This window comes from Doryrhamphus excisus, linkage group LG16, assembly GCF_037039965.1.
Source record: "Doryrhamphus excisus strain RoL-2023G ecotype Guam linkage group LG16, RoL_Dexc_Guam_v1.1, whole genome shotgun sequence".
Classification (NCBI taxonomy): domain Eukaryota; kingdom Metazoa; phylum Chordata; class Actinopteri; order Syngnathiformes; family Syngnathidae; genus Doryrhamphus; species Doryrhamphus excisus.
The window spans coordinates 13,677,249-13,697,908 of NC_136372.1; the positions used below are offsets into that span (position 1 = coordinate 13,677,249).

At 43.3% G+C, this 20,660-nt stretch overlaps 1 protein-coding gene across 3 annotated transcripts in view; it reads left to right on the top strand.

The window, feature by feature from the left end:
• The window catches only part of prkar1b (protein kinase, cAMP-dependent, regulatory, type I, beta), a 59,201-nt gene that overhangs the window by 3,222 nt on the left and 35,319 nt on the right, over nt 1-20,660 (top strand). For 2 of the 3 annotated variants that reach the window (XM_058048357.2, XM_058048354.2), the window contains 2 exons: nt 9,043-9,213; nt 10,175-10,266. In XM_058048357.2, the coding sequence (XP_057904340.1) occupies nt 9,061-9,213; nt 10,175-10,266 (245 nt within the window). In that variant the 5' untranslated portion in view covers nt 9,043-9,060. Of the gene's footprint in view, nt 1-3,586; nt 3,738-9,042; nt 9,214-10,174; nt 10,267-20,660 lie in introns of those variants that run through there. The other variant, XM_058048355.2, reaches the window with a different exon arrangement.

Here is a 20,660-nt window from a genome sequence, read left to right on the forward strand (position 1 = left end):
TGAGGGACGGCGTTCATTTGTTCAAGCTGCTGTTAATTGGGGCAAGGCATGTATTAGAATGGAGCAGTGTCCTATTATACCGGCTGGGTTTCTTCATTCAAATTGATGATACACCCTGCAAGTGATTGGTGGTAGGGCGTCTATATGAGTGGAGGAAATTTGGTACTAGTTTAGTACTAATAGTCCAGGTTAGGAGATTGTTTGTTTTTTCTGTGGTGCAAATGTATTCAATGACATTAAAAGGTGTTCTGTCTGGATCTTTCGAGCGGAACACAACATAAAAAGAAAACATAAACTGAAATGTAAAATATGACTCAACTTCCCCGTTTTAGCCTTTTCTCCTCCAGCAAAAGAGGCGGTAACCACGGCAACAGTGGATGAAAGCTAGACCAAAGTCTAGCCAGCGCCTAAGTGAGCCACTTGAGACACAAAACTTTGTTCCCTCTCTCACTTCGCATGTTCCGCTCACTCTGGGTACCAGTCAGTACTCGTTCTCGTCCTCATTGCATGCTCATTCCTTATTTATTTTCTCCATCGTCCGCATCTTCCCGGACGTCTGTCGTCCTCTCACACTGGCTAGCCGCTCATGCTGTTGTGCAGTCAGCGTTCATTTAGGAATGGCATCAGTTTGGAATACTATTCAGAAGCTAAAAGTCCTTAGGTGGAATTTCCAAACGCAAACACGATGCTCGTTTGTTGTAACGGGCAGCTGTCACTGCAGATGTTTTATCGAATTAGTCACATGGATTGATCACAAGAGTCAACTGTGTCATTTCCGGCGTCCCAAACGCTTTGCCCAGATGTGTAATTTCCCCTTTTTGCAGCCTAATTAACCGTGACAAGGGAGAAATAACACCAATAAGTAGATAATAAAAATGCCCGACTTCTACGCTACGCTAGGCTAAATAGTGGTTTTTAAATCGTGCAAAGTTACGTAACAATTCTCATCACTTCAGCTCAAACAAATGCAAACCGTGCTCAGTCAGCTGCGTGTGTTGGTGGACATGCCGCATTACATCACATCCGTCCGCCTGTCAGTCACCTGTCGTTTGGTCGACGACAGGCCTGCTGGTGTTAGCACACATTCAGCTGCCAGCAGGATCCATGGCAACCAATCTCTTATACCAGTAGACCCTTCAAAGTCACCTCTACAAACACAGCAAGATCCTATTGATTTTGAGGGCAATTCAACCCGACATGACCCTAAACTTCATAAAGTTGATGCATGGATGTGGATGGGTGTACATACAACAATCCGGACCCAACATTCCATATATATTAGACCATGGAAAACAGAATGTTTATTATCTTCTAAATTTAGTCTTTTAACATTGTAAGAGCCCTCTAGACATAAAATAACACCCCTATAGTCACCTTTACATCCCTATCACCCAATATAACATTGAAATAATACATAATATAGACTCACATGTTAGCATTGGGGCTGCACAGTGGACGAATGGTTAGCTCGCAGGCCTCACAGCTAGGAGACCCGAGTTCAATTCCACCCTCGGCCATCTCTGCGTGGAGTTTGCATGTTCTACCCGTGCATGCGTGGGTTTTCTCCGAGGACTGCGGTTTCCTCCCACATTCCAAAAACATGCTAGGTTAATTGGCGACTCCAAATTGTCCATAGGTATGAATGTGAGTGTGAATGGTTGTTTGTCTGTATGTGCCTTGTGATTGGCTCCTCTCGTGCATAGACAGCTGGAATAGGCTCCAGAACCCCCGCGACCCTCGTGAGGATAAGCGGTAGAAAATGAATGAATGAATGTTAGCATTGTGGAGTTTCTGCGTTGGCTACTGTCTCCTCCAGTGTAATATTACTGACGCCTAGCGACATTAAGCCATTTTAATGCTTTAAAAACATAAAATTTGCTTATATATGCATACTTTTACTAATAATAGGCCATCACCAATGACTAAATAGCAAGGAACCATGATAAACTCAGTTTTTACTTCTGTAGCTTACTGACAGATACTTGGCAGAGCTTCCATCTTTATTTTAAGATGTGCAGTGAAGCCTATGTTTGTTGCTCTTGGGACACGTATTGCTATTATAACATCATTCAAAAGTCCATTCTGCATAATAGGAGGCTTTTAAATGATCATGTCAGTGACCCAGGCCTCACCCCCTCATTCCTCCCCGTATCCCACCCCTGGGCCTCTCCAGGTAAAAATATCTGACCCCCGTCTCACTGGTGGTCCCCTTTTTGTCTTCCATCAGCTGTCCGTTACATCCCTCCTTGGCTAATCTACGGTCTGTGTGAGACACAAACATTACAGAGGCAGCAGGGGAAAAATCCAGAAGCAGAAGAAAAAGACCCAAATATTTAAGCAAAGGGTCAGTTTGCCCGAGCAGTCAATCACTGTCACATTCAAATACTGGGAGGTTGACAACAAAGACTGATGAATAGCGTGGAATAGAATCTACTATCTACATGCACGGGAGGGGCAGGTCATTCTGCAAGATAATAACAGAAAAAAAACAAGAATACAGCAATCATGCGACAAAGAGTGTGACACCTATTAACCTTTTCATTGCCGTTAGTGGGATATTTGTATGGTATGTCAATTTACATCATCGCTCACTCATTATCAAAAATCAATCATCACTGTTGTGGTTGAATTCATTTTATATTTAGTCAATAAATATGCATATTTAATCACACTTCATATATTTTTTGCCTAAATGAAGCATTTTCAAGCATACAAATGGCTAGAGGAAATACAATACAAAGAAAAAGCATTCAGAAAACGCATTCAAAGATGTTGTGATGATATTTGGTATTCTCATATTGGCATAAAAAATAGCATCAAGGTTAAATATTGAAGAAGAGAATAAGAAGTGGTACTACTGTATTATGACAAACAAAACAAGGAATAAAATTGCAATTTTTGGAAAAATAGGTTGGGTAAAAGCTATTAAATTGTGATAATAAAGTTAAAAATATTACCAGAATAAAAACATATTAAATGAAAAAATGTATTAGAATAAAAATGGTAAAATGTAACAAGACAAAGTTCATACTAGTAATACATAACACAAAGCTGAGCTGGAGATTTTTCAGTATGGGGCCCAGTTTGGGCACCAGTGGCCTACATGTTATTTGTGTCTTATTTTCTCTTAGTATGTCTGTTGTATTGTGTAATGAGGGTGTAAAGGTGACCATAGGGGTGTTATATCATGTCTAGAGAGCTCTAATAATGTTCAAAAGCCTATTTAGAAGCTAGAACCATGAACTTTTTCGATTTATAAATCGGGAATTCTACTTCACCGAAGTTCACCTATCACGGTCGAGTCTGGAACCGATTAGCCGACATAAACGAGTGACTACTGCACCGCGACTCTCTCTCTCTCTCCTGAAGCATAGCTGGAAACAAACACACCAGCAAGTAGTCACATGACAACATCCAGTGGTCACAATGCGTGTGCCTGTGTGCAGCCCACAAAGGGACTGAATGTCATTTCATCGCCAGGAGGTTGGTGCTCCATGAAACACACGCACATAAACCCCCCCACCACCGCTTCACCTCAACCCCCCCACCACCCCAAAAAAAAAAAAAAAAAACTCCAGCAGAGTTTGTGTCCATTGTGGTGCTGTAATGGGGTGGAACAGAGTGATGAGCAGACTACTCTCCATGCTTCATTACCTGTGTGCTTTGTGTAGCGCTGTGTTGTCTTTGGGTTGGCGCTCTCGGCGGAGACGGAACTGTACATCAGTTCAATGCTGAAGGTAACAGCTCCTGATTATTTCTTCTTTGCTCCGATGTGGAATGAACTTCATGGAAGAGATTGTTTTTGCATGTTCTTTTGGCTGATTGGTGGATTCGTAGTTGTTGGTGATGTTTTGATGAAAGTTTATCAGCACTTTCACTGGTTGCAAATCGGCGCGGATCCGACATAACAAAAGAGGCCCGTTTTTAATGTGATTCATCATCCGTACAAGAGTGGAAATTAGAGCGGATGATGGTTTGATAACCGTGACGTTAGATTGAGCTTTTGTGCTTGCGATTGACTGCGTTTGTGGCGTCTATTGTCCTGCTCTTCATTCTTTTGGATTAATCTCTGACCTGCCTTCACTCCCTCTCTCTCTCTCTCTCTCTCTTTCTCTCTCTCCATAATGGAGGACTCATTTTTGTAACGCGCTTTTGTGAGTTGTTGACACATTGGTCCTCGACTCTCTCTCTCTCTAACTGGCTTTCAGCCACTGATGAAGACTCTGGGAGTGGACGAGTAGAAAGCCAAAGCGCTACATTTATGCGACAGTGATAAATACATCCGAGTTGCTTGGAGGCAGTTGGTAGGTCATTTGAATTGCATTGATTTTTTACCTCCACCAAGGAGGCGGTGTATTCATGTTTGCTTTCTTTGTGTTACGCTTTTTCATATAGCCGCAAAAATCAAACACAGTCCATGAAGTAGACGCTGGTGTACCTTGAAAAAAGATCCCATAGTCCCATAGGAAATACTAACGCATTCATTCTAAGATGAAAAAAAACCACACTGTAATTATCAGTGATAATTATCATTATCAGTACAAACAATGTTGCAATAAACATTTAAACATTATTAATTATGCATCGTATTTTTGTGTTAAACAATCCCAAAGCGTCTGCTAATTAGGTTTACGCATTTGGAAGTGAGCCCTGAAACACGTTTTCTATGGCTCTGCACACTCGGTTTACCGAGTTCGACTGATGCTAATGCGATCCCGACTTCCTGATATGTGCTGCAGATTGCCTGCCCACAGTAAACTTGGACACTATATACGTAAATTAAACAAAACGTTTGGGTCGGAAGCAGGAAGTCCATGGAAACACTGCAGAAAGAAGTACAGAGTCTGGAAGATCTAGAAAGCTTTCTGTGCGGGTTATCATGTGCAGCTGCACACACCTACTATATAATGTGTTTATTTTGTTAATAATTGGTTTTGTGTTTTTTTCCCCCCTAATAAAACTCAGTAGAAGTGATGTTGTTTTTAGTTTGTCAATTCTAATTATTTTTGCATCATTTTCTGTATTATTGTCTATAAAATGTGTTTTGGGTAAGTCAGTATAAGTCACACCTGACCATAAGTCGCAGGACTAGCCAAATTATGAAATAAACATATGATTATACTCTACAATACTGTATTCTATGTACTTCACTGCCTCAGTGTGTTTTGCCACAACTATTGGACCAGTACAGTATACTGGCTTATTGTGGCACACACACACAAAGTCCCTCCTTCATGCTTGGCACGATGACCTAAGTGTGTAGGCGGGGCTTGCAATCAGCAGGAAGCCTACTTCCAAACTTGCCTGTGTATGATACTTGCCATTTGGTCACAACAGAAGTCCACTTGGAGAGGAGTCACTTTCATTCTGTGACATGAATCACTGTGGACGTGCGAGTGAGTGAGAGAGACAGAGATAGAGAGAGAGAGAGAGAGAGAGAGAGAGAGGATGGGAAAATCTGTCAACAGGCGTCACAACAAGTGTGTGTGAGAGAGCGAGAGAGAGAGAGTGAGCGACTGTTGCTTCTCGCTCAGGCTCAGCATCAACCCGGGCGGGATGCTCACAGAGCCCCCGTTGTCATAGTGACAGAGGGGAAGCGAGCCGAGCCCGCTGATTGTACCACCTGATTGTGTGTTTGCGAGGGAGCGACACTGGGAGGGCGAGGGAGAAAGAGAGAGAGAGAGTGGGCAGGCTTTTTTTTTTTTTTTGCTGTGATCACTGTTTTCATCAGTAGTCCTGAGCCGCTGTGCCTCGGGGGGATTGCAGGCGTCGCGTTTGAACCGTCTCTTTAATCCGGATCTTTGCTTACACACACTTAACTAACTAACTAGGTGGCGTGCCGCCATGCATGACATGGCGACCCGTGCGTGTCGGTGCCCTTGCACGCTTTGACCCGCTCTCACTGCGATGTGAGCGACTTGATGCTGGGTGCCTTTTGACAACAGCCCCCCCCTTCCTCCTGCCATGGTAAATACCTCTGCAAACACACTAGTTAGCCTCTTGATGCTAATGTTTGTCATGTCTATCCATGCGCGGGAACTTGTTGCCAGCTGAGGATGCTACTGCACTGTCTGAAGTTTTTATGAGGATATAAATATGCGAATACCATGCATCCTGCTCTTCTGCTTGCATGTTTTTGTTTTGCTCTTCTTCCCTTCCAGGCGGTGATGCTGCGCAAGTAAAAACATGTGAGCTGTACGATCACAAGTCAGGTATCACTGTAACCTCAGAATGTAATGAGCCAAGGTATTAGAAAGTATTTTATTTGTCCAGTTTGTTGGTCTCGGGTTTGTTTTGTGCATTATTCTGTCCCCAAATCAGTGTCGGGGTACTTGCTGCATCATAATGCCAGCAACGATCGAAGCACACCGCTTTGAGCGAGAAGAAGTGCTGATCTGTGAGGTTTGCCTTTTCGCTCTCTCGTGAAGTATTGACATTTGCTATTGTGTGAGCAGGAGCGTCTGAAGTCAATGTGAAACTGGAAGGAAAAAAAAATGTCCGACTCCTAATGCAATTTCATGATCTCAAGCATTGATACAAGTGAACAACTTGTTCAACTGCCAAAAATATAATCATTTTACTTGGTAAGTAGAAGGTGAAAGATCACTCATTTATGCCACACATTTAATTAACCGAGGTAATGACAATGTTTATTAAAATATTCTATAAAAGATAATATTTTACCGTGTTTTTGTAAATAAAGTAAAAAAAAAGTTATAGAGATATCTTTTTCTCAAACCGATACAGATAAAATGCACACTTCACAGCTAGTAGACCAGGGTTCAATTTCACCCTTGGCCATCTCTGTGTGGAGTTTGCATGTTCTCCCCGTGCATGCGTGGGTTTTCTCCGGGTACTCCGGTTTCCTCCCACATCCCCTTATGTACCAGGAGGCCTGCACACAAACCACCGTGTACCAAAGTGTATTACCCCCCTGCCAGCATGAGTGATCTTGGATGGTTCTACAGAGCCAAGCAACACAGTCGGCTGTAGATGCGATAGCCGCTACAAATATTTCAAAGGACCCAAATTAGAGCCCTCTGGACATGAAATAACACCCCTATAGTCACCTATACACTCCTATTACCCAATATAGGAGACATAATAAGATATTTAGGGCCGCACAACGGACTAGTGGTTATCGCGCAGACCACACAGCTAGGAGACCTAAGTTTGATTCCACCCTTGGCCATCTCTGTGTGGAGTTTGCATGTTCTCCCACATTCCAAAAACATGCTAGGTTAATTGGCGACTCCAAATTGTCCATAGGTATGAATGTGAGTGTGTCTATATGTGCCCTGTGATTGGCTGGTGACCAGTCCAGGGTGTATCCCGCCTCTCGCTCGAAGACAGCTGGGATAGGCTCCAGCACCCCCGCGACCCTTGTGAGGATAAGTGGTAGAAAACGAATGAACGAACGAACGATACAGATAACTTTGTGCTTCTCAAGACTGATACGATACCGATAATATCTACTTTTTAAAGTGCAGTTTGTGCACACCTGGAGGTAATTGGGATTTGAACTGTACCTGTTGATTTGTCCCAGTGAAATATCATGAGATATATTTGCACTACGTTGAAAAAAAACCCTTTGAGCACCCAAAACTGCCTGATGCACGTGAGCGCTGTGGCATTTGAAGTGAAAAACATTTGCTGCTGACCTTCACACCAGCTGCTTGGAGCGTGTGCCCGAATACAGTGCACCATACTGGGCCACTCCAGGTGGCTCCTCTCGCTCTGTAGTCTGGTTCTCCTGAACTTCGTAGCAAACCATGTGTCTGAATATAGTGCACTTTGCACGACTCCTGATAGTATTGATGTTGTAGTAATTCATTCATTCATTCATTCATTTTTTACTGCTTTTCCTCACGAGGGTCGCAGGGGTACTGGAGCCTATCCCAGCTGTTTTCAGGCGAGAGGCAGGGTACACCCTGGACTGGTTGCCAGCCAATCACAGTCAGCCGTATTGTACTTATCCTAAACTTAAGAGAGTGTTTCAAATGGAGCGGGGAAGAAAACTACCACTTCCACACAGAATGAGAGGAGACACACAATACTACATATTATTTTTTAATTTTCTACCGCTTATCCTCATGAGGGTAATGGGGGTGCTGGAGCCTATCCCAGCTGTCTTCAGGCGAGAGGCAGGGTACACCCTGGACTGGTGGCCAGCCAATCACACTCAGCCGTATTGTACTTATCCTAAACTTAAGAGAGTGTTTCAAATGGATCGGGAAAGAAAACTACCACTTCCACACAGAATGAGAGGAGACACAAAATACTACATATTATTCTTTCATTTTTTACCGCTTATCCTCACGAGGGTCATGAGGGGTTGCTGGAGCCTATCCCAGCTGTCTTCAGGCGAGATATAGTCATGATATTTCATTAGGACAAATCATCAGGTACACTTGAAATTTGTTCTTACCTTCTTAACTCCATGTATGCACAAACTACACTTAAATCTAAATTTTAAAAAGCAAATATAAATAAGTTATCAATATCATATCGGTCTTGCAAAGCAGAAAGCCATTTCTATTAGTTTGGAAAAAAATATATTGCTCATCTCTAGTTGCTGGTGTCAGATGTTTGGTTTTTCAAACGTGTTTGGTTCCAGGCAGGAGTGTTTGTACGCACTGCAGAGGATGCTCTCCCGGCAGCGTTTGAGCGAATGATCATCCCGTCAGCGCCGTCTGTCTACCAGCACTCTCGCATATTAGCGCGCCTGCATGCTAATGTGTTAATCAAGTTTGCGATCAATAATTCAGTACCTGCAGAGCATTTGGCGGTTGAAACAACATTCAACCAGAGGTGTCTCTCCTCCCACTTGATGTATTTAATCCCGTTCACCACTCTAGAGCCAAATGTCTGTTGTCATTTGATCATGTGATTTGATTGTTTGACCTGGTGAGGAATCATTCATTATGTGAGCTTCTCGGAAGGAGCGCTTGTTTGATTCCCACCACACGTTGGTCTTTTTTTATGGCTGTTTGGTCTGTCGCCGTCACTCCCTCACCTTGGAGCAACCTCTTGTGTTTACAGGAAGAATGCAAGCAGATCATGGCACGCCAGAAATCTAACAGCCAGTCAGACTCGCACGACGATGAGGTCTCTCCCCCGCCGCCCAACCCGGTCGTCAAGGCCCGCCGCCGTCGCGGTGGGGTGAGCGCCGAGGTCTACACCGAAGAGGACGCCGTCAGCTACGTGCGCAAGGTGAGCCCGCATAGATCCAAAACCATTCAGATGAACTCCATGAGCGTTTCGAGAAAAGGAACCCAGTCACCGCGCTCGTCTCACATCTGTCATGTGTGCTTGCCATGCATCATGTGTCATGGCAACGAGCCCGCCCCCCTTGACTTCACCCCCATTTTCTGTAGTATCTCTCCCCTATAATCTGAGACGCAATCAAGAGCGCACAAATATGTGCGCAATCACTTAGACGGCTCTGGTAAAATGACATCAAATCACTTCATGCACTTCCAGGCCAAAAGTGTTTACCTGCCGACCGTGCAGGCTTGTATTTGACAAACAAATACAGTGGTACCGTTATAGACTGTAAAGCAGACAGTATACTGCACAGGATTCTGTTTATGTTCGATCAGCCTCCTTCAAGATGAAAGATAAGACTCCGAGCCCCAAAGCGGCTATTAGATATTGTGAAGGATCATTCAGTTTGTCGATTCTACATCGTTTTTATCCCTTTGCTTTTTTCCCAGCCAGCGTTTTCTCACTCTGCTCTCAGCTCGATGCGTCCTCTTCCCACTAGGATTTGATCTTTGTGTGCATGCTGCCCTTGGTGCGGTGTGGTCGTCTTCATGTGGCGGCATCTGTTGCTTTCACTTCCATATAGCTCATCCGCTCCGCTGCGACCATCACCGTCATCATCCTTGGACAGGCTTGGGTGTTTTGATGTGGCTGCATGAACTTGCACCCGGAAAATGAAAATGCATGTTTTATGGATGAGTTCAGCTCTCGTATGAATATTTGAGGGCAGGCCCCTTGAACAGATGGTCTTTCCCCAAAATACAGACACACATGTAGATTATTCCTATATCTGCTTTGGCCAGTTCTCTACTCTTTAATTACCTCACAAGTCTACCTTTGAAGTCAGTGACCTGTTCCACATTTGTGTTAGTTTACTGCAGGGTGTGTGACCACTGCTTTGTCCACACAGGTGATCCCAAAGGACTACAAGACCATGACCGCTTTGGCTAAGGCCATCTCCAAGAATGTTCTGTTTGCTCACCTGGATGACAACGAGAGGAGGTACGTTTTTAGTCATACACTAAAGTACTGAGACACAACTCATCACAGATTCAGCCATCAATCAGGGTTTAGAACAAGGACCTCCAACAGGATGGTTGCAAGTAGGCATGGGCCGGTATGGGATGGTAACCTTGGGCTAAAATAATGCATCAATAATTTTTAAGAACACAATGAAAGTGTAACATATCTATTGCAAATAAATAACAAAAAATAACTGAATCCATGGACGAGTGGTTAGCTTGCAGGCCACACAGCTAGGAGACCTGAGTTCAATTCCACCCTCGGCCATCTCTGTGTGGAGTTTGCATGTTCACCCCGTGCATGCTTTGGTTTTCTCCGGTTTCCTCCCACATTCCAAAAACATGCTAGGTTAATTGGCGACTCCAAATTGTCCATAGGTATGAATGTGAGTGTGAATGGTTGTTTGTCTATATGTGCCCTGTGATTGGCTGGCGACCAGTCCAGTTTGTACCCCGCCTCTCGCCCCAAAGACAGCTGGGATAGGCTCCAGCACCCTTGCGACCTCCGTGAGGATAAGCAGTAGAAAATGAATGAATGAATGAACTGAATGAATTTCAGGAAATGCTGCAAACGTTTGACAGACAGTATGAATTGCATGTGAGAAAATACATGTTACAAATGCCAATTCTGCAACTTATCAGAGTGAAATATGTCATATTTAAGATATTAATCCATTATTATGATAAATTGTTATTATGATAACAGTGGTTTATTTGGTCTCTCTGTTTAGTTTTTTTTGGTAGTTTGTTGGACAATTTCAGAACACACCTGCATCGTTTTGAGACTTGGTTGTCCAGTCATATTTGTTCATTGTACTTTTCTTAAAATTAATGCTAAAATCTGGTCTGGTCCTTGTAGTAACACCCATGTTTCACAGTATTGGATCATTGTTGATGGAGAAGATTATTCCAGTGTTTTGCGCTGATGGCCACTGTGTGCCAGTGTTGCCTGCTGAAGAAGCGTCTCAGGCAGGCAGTCACACAGCACATGGCAGGGGGGGGATTAGCTATGGACAGATGTGGCAGAGGAGGTGGGCGTCCAAGCTCCAATGTATCTGTGTTGTACCGTGTTGTGTTGTTGGTTGCGATGGGAACCCATTTGGACGTCATGGTGCACAAACACAGCTCTTCATACGTGGGGGGAAATGCCTTCATTCTAAATTTTTAATCTAGTTTCCTACTATTCAGTTTTCCTTGACACCCACCCTCCATCTTTCCCAGATATGTCTGCTCCTGGCTCTTCCAAGGCAAGCGGGGGGTATCCTGGGAAAAAGGATCTTAAAAGGTGGCTGGCGGGGCGGGCAGGCTCGCCAGCCGGAATCATGTTTCATTGGCGGGGATAATCCATTATGACCCTCGGAGAGGAAAACACCGGAGCTATCCTGTTGGCTAAAGCCTGCACGGATAAAACCCAAAACACAATCTTTCCAGTCTTTCATCAGCTGACAATTTATGGCTGTCCTTTGGCACAGGCTGGCCTCTGATTGCACGTCAGTACCTCTGTAGCAGCCCATAACCGACTGTAACATGTGATCGAGCGGGACAGTCAGATAAAAACATGCGCATATGTCGGAGGTTGCATTGGAAACAATGTGGCAGTGGAGCGTAGCGAACCAGCAGGATTTACTGTGGCCGAGGCCTCTCGACGTACGTATGTATGTCATCCCGGGATGTGTAATGGCTGTCATGTTTGCTGTCGTGCTACTCCCTCCAATAAGGCCTTGGTAGCAAGTTGGTTATGACGTCTTAGTCCCACTGGCTCTTAAAGTCGGCCACGTTCTTGTAGCTTGACTGGCGGTTGCTTTGGTTGGGCTTTAAGCTGAAGCAAACAGAAATGTATTGATCTATTGCCGTTACCGTCCTCCTGTGAGGACCACACACTAGGAGCGCCAGAAGATTTTTTGTCTCGTGGACACAAGGTCACACAAGACATAATTAATCAATAAACAAATCACACAATGTAAATGAAGTGGATCATTTTACCGGCGTCAATATCTATATTGCTATGTGCATGCAGCTCTGTTTTCCTCCTCTTCCACCTCCAAACAGGCAGGAAGAGGGTTCACTCTGGGCATTAAGTTCAGAAGCTGGGTGAGTTTGTTCCGTAGAACAATGGCATGAATGGAGTGAGTCAGGGCCGTTAATGTACACACAGAAGCAATGATGGTAGAAGGTAATGTAGTAGAAATTAAATGAGTACATTGCAATATTCATTCATTTTCTACCGCTTATCCTCACAAGGGTGGAGCCTATCCCAGCTGTCTTCGGGCGAGAGGCGGGGTCCACCCTGGACTGGTCACCAACCAATCACATTCAGCCGTATTGTACTTATTCTAAACATAAGAGAGTGTTTCAAATGGATTGGGGAAGAAAACTTACCACTTCCACACAGAATGAGAGGAGAAACACAATACTACATATCATTCATTCATTTTCTACCGCTTATCCTCACGAGGGTCGTGGGGGTGCTGGAGCCTATTCCAGCCTATTCCAGCTGCCAATCACAGGGCACATATAGACAAACAACCATTCACACTCACATTCATACCTACGGACAATTTGGAGTCGCCAATTAACCTAGCATGTTTTTGGAATGTGGGAGGAAACCGGAGTCCCCGGAATAAACCCACGCATACACGGGGAGAACATGCAAACTCCACACAGAGATGGCCAAGGGTGGAATTGAACTCTGGTCTCCTAGCTGTGAGGCCTGTGTGCTAACCACTCAACCCCCATGCAGCCCAGATTTCAATATATTGGCATATTATTAAAATATTATTTATTGTATCAAAAGTAAAGTTAAATCTCATCTTGTCTTGTTCTCCTAGAGCAGGGGTGCTCACACTTTTTCAGCATGCGAGCTACTTTTAAAATGGCCGAGTCAAAATGATCTACCCACTACAAAAATGCAAAACATCTATTTATTTTCAAATGTATTGAGGATTAATTGTACGTACAATGTATGTTGATGTACCTTACATAACCAAATGAGCCAATATTGCAAAACACACATAATTAACTATTAACATTTTTTGTAATTACCTGAGTTTACTTTGATGACTTGCACTGAATTGAATCAGCCAGGGATGCATAGTTCGGACAGTAGCTGCTGATAGCCAGGTTAGCCAGGCAAACGCACTTCGAAAAAGACATTGTGAAAAAAAAAGTCCACCTCCCATTCCGTATGGAAGTGATATGTTTTTGCCTTTTTACTTGGTCCAGCTACTTCACTCATTTTAGTGACCATAAACTTAAGCGAGGGCTTAAAATCTGACGCAATTCGCCGACTAGCTTAGCACTTTGCATCGTTGTTTACGCATGAGCGGTGACCTAAAGGTCAAAATTCAGTTGTCATCTGACTGGTTGTCCTGTATGTCAATCAAGTAACGGGGATGGATGATAGGCTGACATCGTAAGTTCTGCTGCACTTAGAGACGTTGTTTGATTTGATTGGTCACCCGAAGGGCAACATTCAGTTATCATCTGAATGGCTGCCTGTATATCAATCAAGTGACGGCATTGATGCTAGGATGATATTTTTTTAATGTCACGCCGCGATCGACCAGCGATCGACCAGCGATCGACCAGTACCACCTCCGCGATCAACCGGTAGATCGCGATCGACTTAATGAGCACCCTTGTCCTAGAGCATAGAGCTTTGTGTATCATCACGACACCCATGGTAGTACACACCATATGTAGTCTCGTTTATTACGTGCAGTATTTCATCAATGGCAACCGTAGTGTCGGCAACCCGTAGTTGTGCAACAGAACACAATCGGCCGTGTGGTTGCCTTTGAAGCGGGAAGTTTTGCTTTCTGATTCCTTCTGCGGTTTGCCATCGATGACGTGTGAAGTTCTTTGGCTCGTGAAGATGCGCCAGAGCGGCGAAGGCCTGACGCACATTAGCAGATGGAGGCTGACGATACGGTCCACTCACTTCTTCTATTACTCCCCCTCACTTTTTCTCTCCATTTTCTGTCTGGTCTGTTGGGATAGCATCCATCCAAGGCCGTCATCTGAGGTTCCTGTCAAACCTCTGATGGACAGTCCTCCAGACCTCACTGTGAACTAATGCCATTGTCATGTACCAAGAAAACCAATGCTAAAACACATACAGTACTATGAATACAGACTTGCCATGGGTGTGGCCCTGGAGTTTGTTATGATGATAAGATTCCTGTAATATTGTGACTTTACCCCCCAGACATTCATTCATTCATTTTCTACCGCTTCTCCTCACGAGGGTCGCAGGGGCTGCTGGAGCCTATCCCAGCTGTCTTCGGGCGAGAGGCGGGGTACACCCTGGACTGGTCGCCAGCCAATCACAGGGCACATATAGACAAACAACCATTCACACTCACATTCATACCTATGGACAATTTGGAGTTGCCAATTAACCTAGCATGTTTTTGGAATGTGGGAGGAAACCGGAGTAACCGGAGAAAACCCACGGGGAGAACATGCAAACTCCACACAGAGATGGCCGAGGGTGGAATTGAACCCTGGTCTCCTAGCTGTGAGGTGCGAGTGCTAACCACTCGACCGCCGTGCAGCCCACACCCCAGACTAGTTTTCCAAAAATTCCAACCTTGTTATTTTCACTCATGACATAACGAGTTTATGAGATTTTTATGATGAGATTCCAGAATCGTGTTGTATTCTCCAGCTTGTCATTGAGCATTTGTGTGAATTAATAACCATCCACAGTTAGGTGCAGCCACAGGACTGGTGGCCCAGTTACGCCGTCATAAAGAACGTGTGAAAAAAGGGACTGATAAGAAAGCCAGACATGCACACGGTATAAAATATGAACAATACTGGACTTGTGACAATAACCTGACCTTGGCTTGTCACTCACTCCAAGCCACAATGTTGCTGCCGGGCCCGACTCCTCCCCTCTTATTGACCTCACGATGATATGCCCACACAAGCACAGCAGATAAGCTGCCAACAGATGTTTGATTTGGCCGTGTGTGCTGAGGCTACTCCCATACTCCAACTGCACCGTCACTGTTATCTTATTGACCAAAATTAACTTTATTATCAGGTGATATGGTTAACGCAATATTCCCTCAGGGTCTTATCTAACTTCTGCTAACAGTGTTGTGTATTAAAAACACATCAGGAACACAGTTGGACACACGCAATATGTTAGCCAAGACAAGACGTAAGCCGTATTGTCATCCATTTTCTACCGCTTATCCTCACAAGGGTCATGGGGGTTGCTGGAGCCTATTCCAGCTGTCTTCAGGGGAGAGGCGGGGTACACCCTGGACTGGTCGCCAGCCAATCACAGTGAGCCGTATTGTACTCATTCTAAACTTAAGACAGTGTTTCAAATGGATTGGGGTAGAAAACCTACCACTTCCACACAGAATGAGAGGAGAAACATTATACTACATACATTCATTCATTTTCTATCGCTTATCATCACGAGGGTCATGGGGGTGCTGGAGCCTATTCCACCTGTCTTCGGGCGAGAGGCAGGGTACACCCTGAACTGGTTGCCAGCCAATCACAGTAAGCCGTATTGTACTTATCCTAAACTTAAGAGAATGTTTCAAATGGATCAGGGAAGTAAACTACCACTTCCACACAGAATGAGAGGAGACACACAATACTACATATTATTCTTTCATTTTCTACCGCTTATCTTCACAAGGGTCATGGGGGGTGCTGGAGCCTTTCCCAGCTGTCTTCAGGCGAGAGGCAGGGTACACCCTGCACTGGTCGCCAGCCAATCACAGTAAGCCGTATTGTACTTATTCCAAACTTAAGAGAGTGTTTCAAATGGATCGGGGAAGAAAACTTACCACTTCCACACAGAATGAGAGGAGAAACACAATACTACATATCATTCATTCATTTTCTATCGCTTATCCTCATGAGGGTAATGAGGGTGCTGGAGCCTATTCCAGCTGTCTTCAGGCGAGAGGCGGGGTACACCCTGGACTGGTGGCCAGCCAATCACAGTCAGCCGTATTGTACTTATTCTAAACTTAAGAGAGTGTTTCAAATGGATCGGGGAAGAAGACCTACCACTTCCACACAGAATGAGAGGAGAAACACAATACTACATATCATTTGTCAAATTTGTCAAATAGCCCATAGTCAAGTGAGAAACATCCATTATTTATAATTTTATTTTTTTTTTTAATTAATTTAAAGATCGCAATATAGTAAGGGAGCAATGTCAGAACCGCAACGATTGCATATGTGAACCGAGACAAAAATATTCCCACGTAAATACGCTAACTCACCGAGGTTGGACTGTATATGGCAATGATTTTCTTTTTTTCAAACAAAGTTCCACTAAAGATCATTGCACATACGTAGTTTGTTCCCTTCCTGGTTTATAAGGCTATAAAAGACCGCAGGACTGTCCTGCATGTGGTAAACAACAATAAACGGTAAAAGGGCTTTTCCCCATCCAAGGAACTCACTCAAAGCGTTCTTAGCGCATTTACCCGCTGATGATGCAGCATCTCGCCCAAGGATACTTTGACATCATGATGGGAGGACGGAGGATCGAACTCTAACACCTGAGCCATGCCACACTCAAATCCCAATAACGGGAGTAAAAAGCCTGATCGCCACTATCAGGTTAACAAGTAAGACGATGCAGAGTAACTGTTTTGGCTGAGCACAACAACAGGGAAAGGAACTGCGACGGGGAGGTGCTTCCCTCATCCCGTCCACTTAAATCCTCTAATTAACAAGCCGAGTAATGAGTTGATGAAGTGACCGATTAGTTGACCTCCAACCCCTAAACCCTGACCTCTGCACCTTCTCCACTCACCCCTGCTGACAGACAGGGAACATCTTCAGTGCACCACCGACTCACTGTGTGTGTGTGTGTGTGCAAGAAGGACAACAACAATAAATACATCATCAAGAGATAGAAACCTCGGCAAAACAAACAGTAGCAAAGGGGGGAAAACCCGAGACAGAGCGGCTCTATCTGGTGTTACAGCGGACGTTTATTTAAGGGGGAAAGGATAAAACAACAAAAGCGGAAGAGGGTAGAGATCTATCACATGAACGCTTTTACCCTTATCACCTGTTAAATCAGCCCCCGTATCCAATTGCACAATTTGAGTTTTTTGTGTTTTAGAGCAGCACCTCATGATTATTTTCTTAGCCGACTCATCAATAAACTGAGTGATCGGTTAGGCCCTCTACCAAGTTCCACATGGTGAAAAAATGAAAAGATGCAAGCTTATTAGTATCAACCTCAGTCTTTTTTTGTTCCTTTTTTTTGTGTTTTTTTTGTCTAATTTCCCAAATATTTTAACTGTCTTCTTAAATAATCTATTCCATATTATTACTTTATCCCATAACATTGACATTTTCTCCGACCTAATTTTCTGTTAAATTGTTTGTTTCTCATGATATTCTAACTTTAAAAACATTTATTTAATAGTTCAACTCTATGCTACAAAAACAATATTATTGTTCCTGTAATATGACTTTATTCTTGTAAAATTGCAACAATTTTTCTCATTAGAATATGAGTTTTTCATCTTAAAAACTTTTTTTAAAAATTAATTGTCCAACTTTTTTAAATTTCTTTTGTAATTTATGACTGTATTATCATAATATTTTGACTTGATTTTCATAACATTGTAAGTGTTTCTGTAACCTAATTGTCCAAAACTTGCAACTTAATTTAGTTTGTTTCTTATAATATTACAATTCAATCCAACATCTCTATTAGTATTGTTCCTGTAATATTATGACTTTATTTTTGTAAAATTGCAACCATTTTTCTCATTAGAATATGAGTTTTTCATCTTAATATTCTTGTAAAATTACAGCATTTTTTAAATTTTTTGCTGTTTTTTAAATTAATTGTCCAACTATTTCAAATTTCTTTTGTAATTATGACTGTATTATCATAATATAATTCTGATAATTGTCCAAAACTTGCAACTTAATTTAGTTCGTTTCTTATAATATTACAATTCAATCCAACATGTTTAATATTTCAACTTTATTTTTGTTGTATTTTTAGAATGGGCCAATTAATAAATAGCAGTCTTGGTGCCACAAATGGCCTCATTTGGGACACCCCTTGCTCTCGACGGAAAAACAGCAAAGCGTTGTGATATTCGAGAGGCTGACATCATTTTTAAATAAGAAACAATTGCATCCAAAAAGTTGTTGATGAATTAGATCATCAATAATCAACATTGATGAATTGAACGAGCGTGTGGCGTACCATGTGGCGGCCCCTAGGGGGTGTTTTTGCCACACATACTGTAGACCAGGGGTCTCAAACTCAATTTACTTGGGGGCCACTGGAGCTAGGGTCTGGGTGAAAAAAAAACACATTCCAATTCCATTCCACTGTTCTCAAATATCTTACTTTTTATTTTTCTGCACAAAATAAGATGAAAAATAAATAAACAAATCAAGAATAAAGAAAATCCATCAATCAGTAATAAATAAATAAATATAATAATAATAATAAAATGGCAAATAATAAAAACTTAAGAAACCACATATAGTTGGTGGGTAGACAAATTATTTTTTTCAGATTAAAATGAACAAAGCATTATTAGAGCCCTGTAGACATGACAAAACACGACTATAGTCACATTTATACTCTTTTTATTTACAACATATTGCGCAACTGCAGGGTCTCGAGACACATGCTAACTCGCAAACTAGAGAGCTAGCGACCTAAATGGTAGCCTTCAAGTTATTTCCTTTAAACTTAAATAGCCAAAAACTTACCACTTCCACACGGATAGGGAGGATAACTATTAACAGTTATTTAACCTTTAACATGAACATTAATCAAACGTAATCATTTTTTCTGGGTACATGATACCATACAGCATCCATATCAAACTTGCGCGGGCCACCACTAACATTAAACTTTCATATCAAGGTGGGGGCTGCGGGCCACATGTTTGAGACCTCTGCTGTAGACAATGCATAAGTTCAGTCATTGTCTCATGAAGACATACAAATAAAAACATCAGCTTTGGTAGACAAGCTTCCGACAGGAAACACAGCTAGTAATTGTACTAAATGTCCTTGTCAGTTTAGTGTTTTTTTTTTTGAAGGGAGCTTGTTTGTGTGTGTGTTCAGGTGGAGGATGTTTGACAGCCTCTATGATTTGTGTTTTATGGCAGGTTAGCACAGCATCAACAATTGAGCAGCTTGTGTGTTGTTTAGTCTTGTTTGTGTTTCCTGTCGTAGCCATGCCCTCCTTGAGTGTTTGTGTGTGTGTGTGAAAGCCTGGTGGTCTTCTGTTTTTTTTTTTTTTATTTAGAAGTCTCGCCATCCGTCTTTCTCTTCCTGTGGTTCTCCCTCGCTCAGTGATGCAGCCTCATTCACGTCTACGTCCGCACTCGCATCCAGTCCCTCCCCCCACGTTTATGTGTAAGTCCTTTTCTCTCTCTCGCGTCTCCTGCGTGGCTTTGTGCTGCTGCCACAATGCCAGGGGCCAGGCGATGAGGTCACCCTCCACAGGAGAGCTGCAGGCCTGAGTGAACCCCGACCATCCCCACCGCCGTTGCGGCACGCAGAACAGGCCGCCCGCTCTCACCTCCCCCCAGTGCCTTTGCCTCATCTCAGGGCATCACCTTGCTAAGCACACACACACACACACACATACACACATACACATATCATTCAGGCTGCCTTCTTCCAAGACACACATGCATGCAAGTGCACACACGTACGCACACAGATGGAAAATTTGTCCTCTCGCATACCCATTGCAGTGTTTCAACCTGTCCCCAGCCGCCTCTTCCGCCCCACGCACGCCCCCCCCCCCCCCCCCCATTCACTCCATTCTAGTTCCCCATCCAGCACTTTAAACCATCGTGAGTCATGGAGCAATACTCACATCTGAGGTACTGCTTAGAGTTCGGGTTTCCCTCCAAAATATACCCCCGAGTCTCTCTGGCGGTAGTCGTTCCAACAGCAAAAAAAAAAAAAAAATGAGTCAACACGGCATTCTCAGCTGCTTTCTCTCAAGGAATAATCTAAAAACATTCCAAAACTTGTTTAACTCTCAACTTAGCTACTGTTATTCCACAAACGGCGGCATCCCCCTTCCATCGGACTCCAATTCTGCAAATGATATAAAACTGCATGATGGAGAAATGCCTTGCCTCAAAGCAATGGCTCCTCTGGAACAAAACAACAGGTGGTGCGCGCTGCACTAGCTAGCTGTAATTAACTTTACTAGCGATGGTGGGGAAACTTTAGTGGTGAATAATTCGTTCCACATACAGCCGCGTTATTGATTCCAACCAGGAATAAAGCATACATAAGTGAGCCATCCCTCTCTACAAGGTGGTTAAGTCACTAATAAATGATTGCTGTTAGTTTTACAAAATGCATAATCAAGGA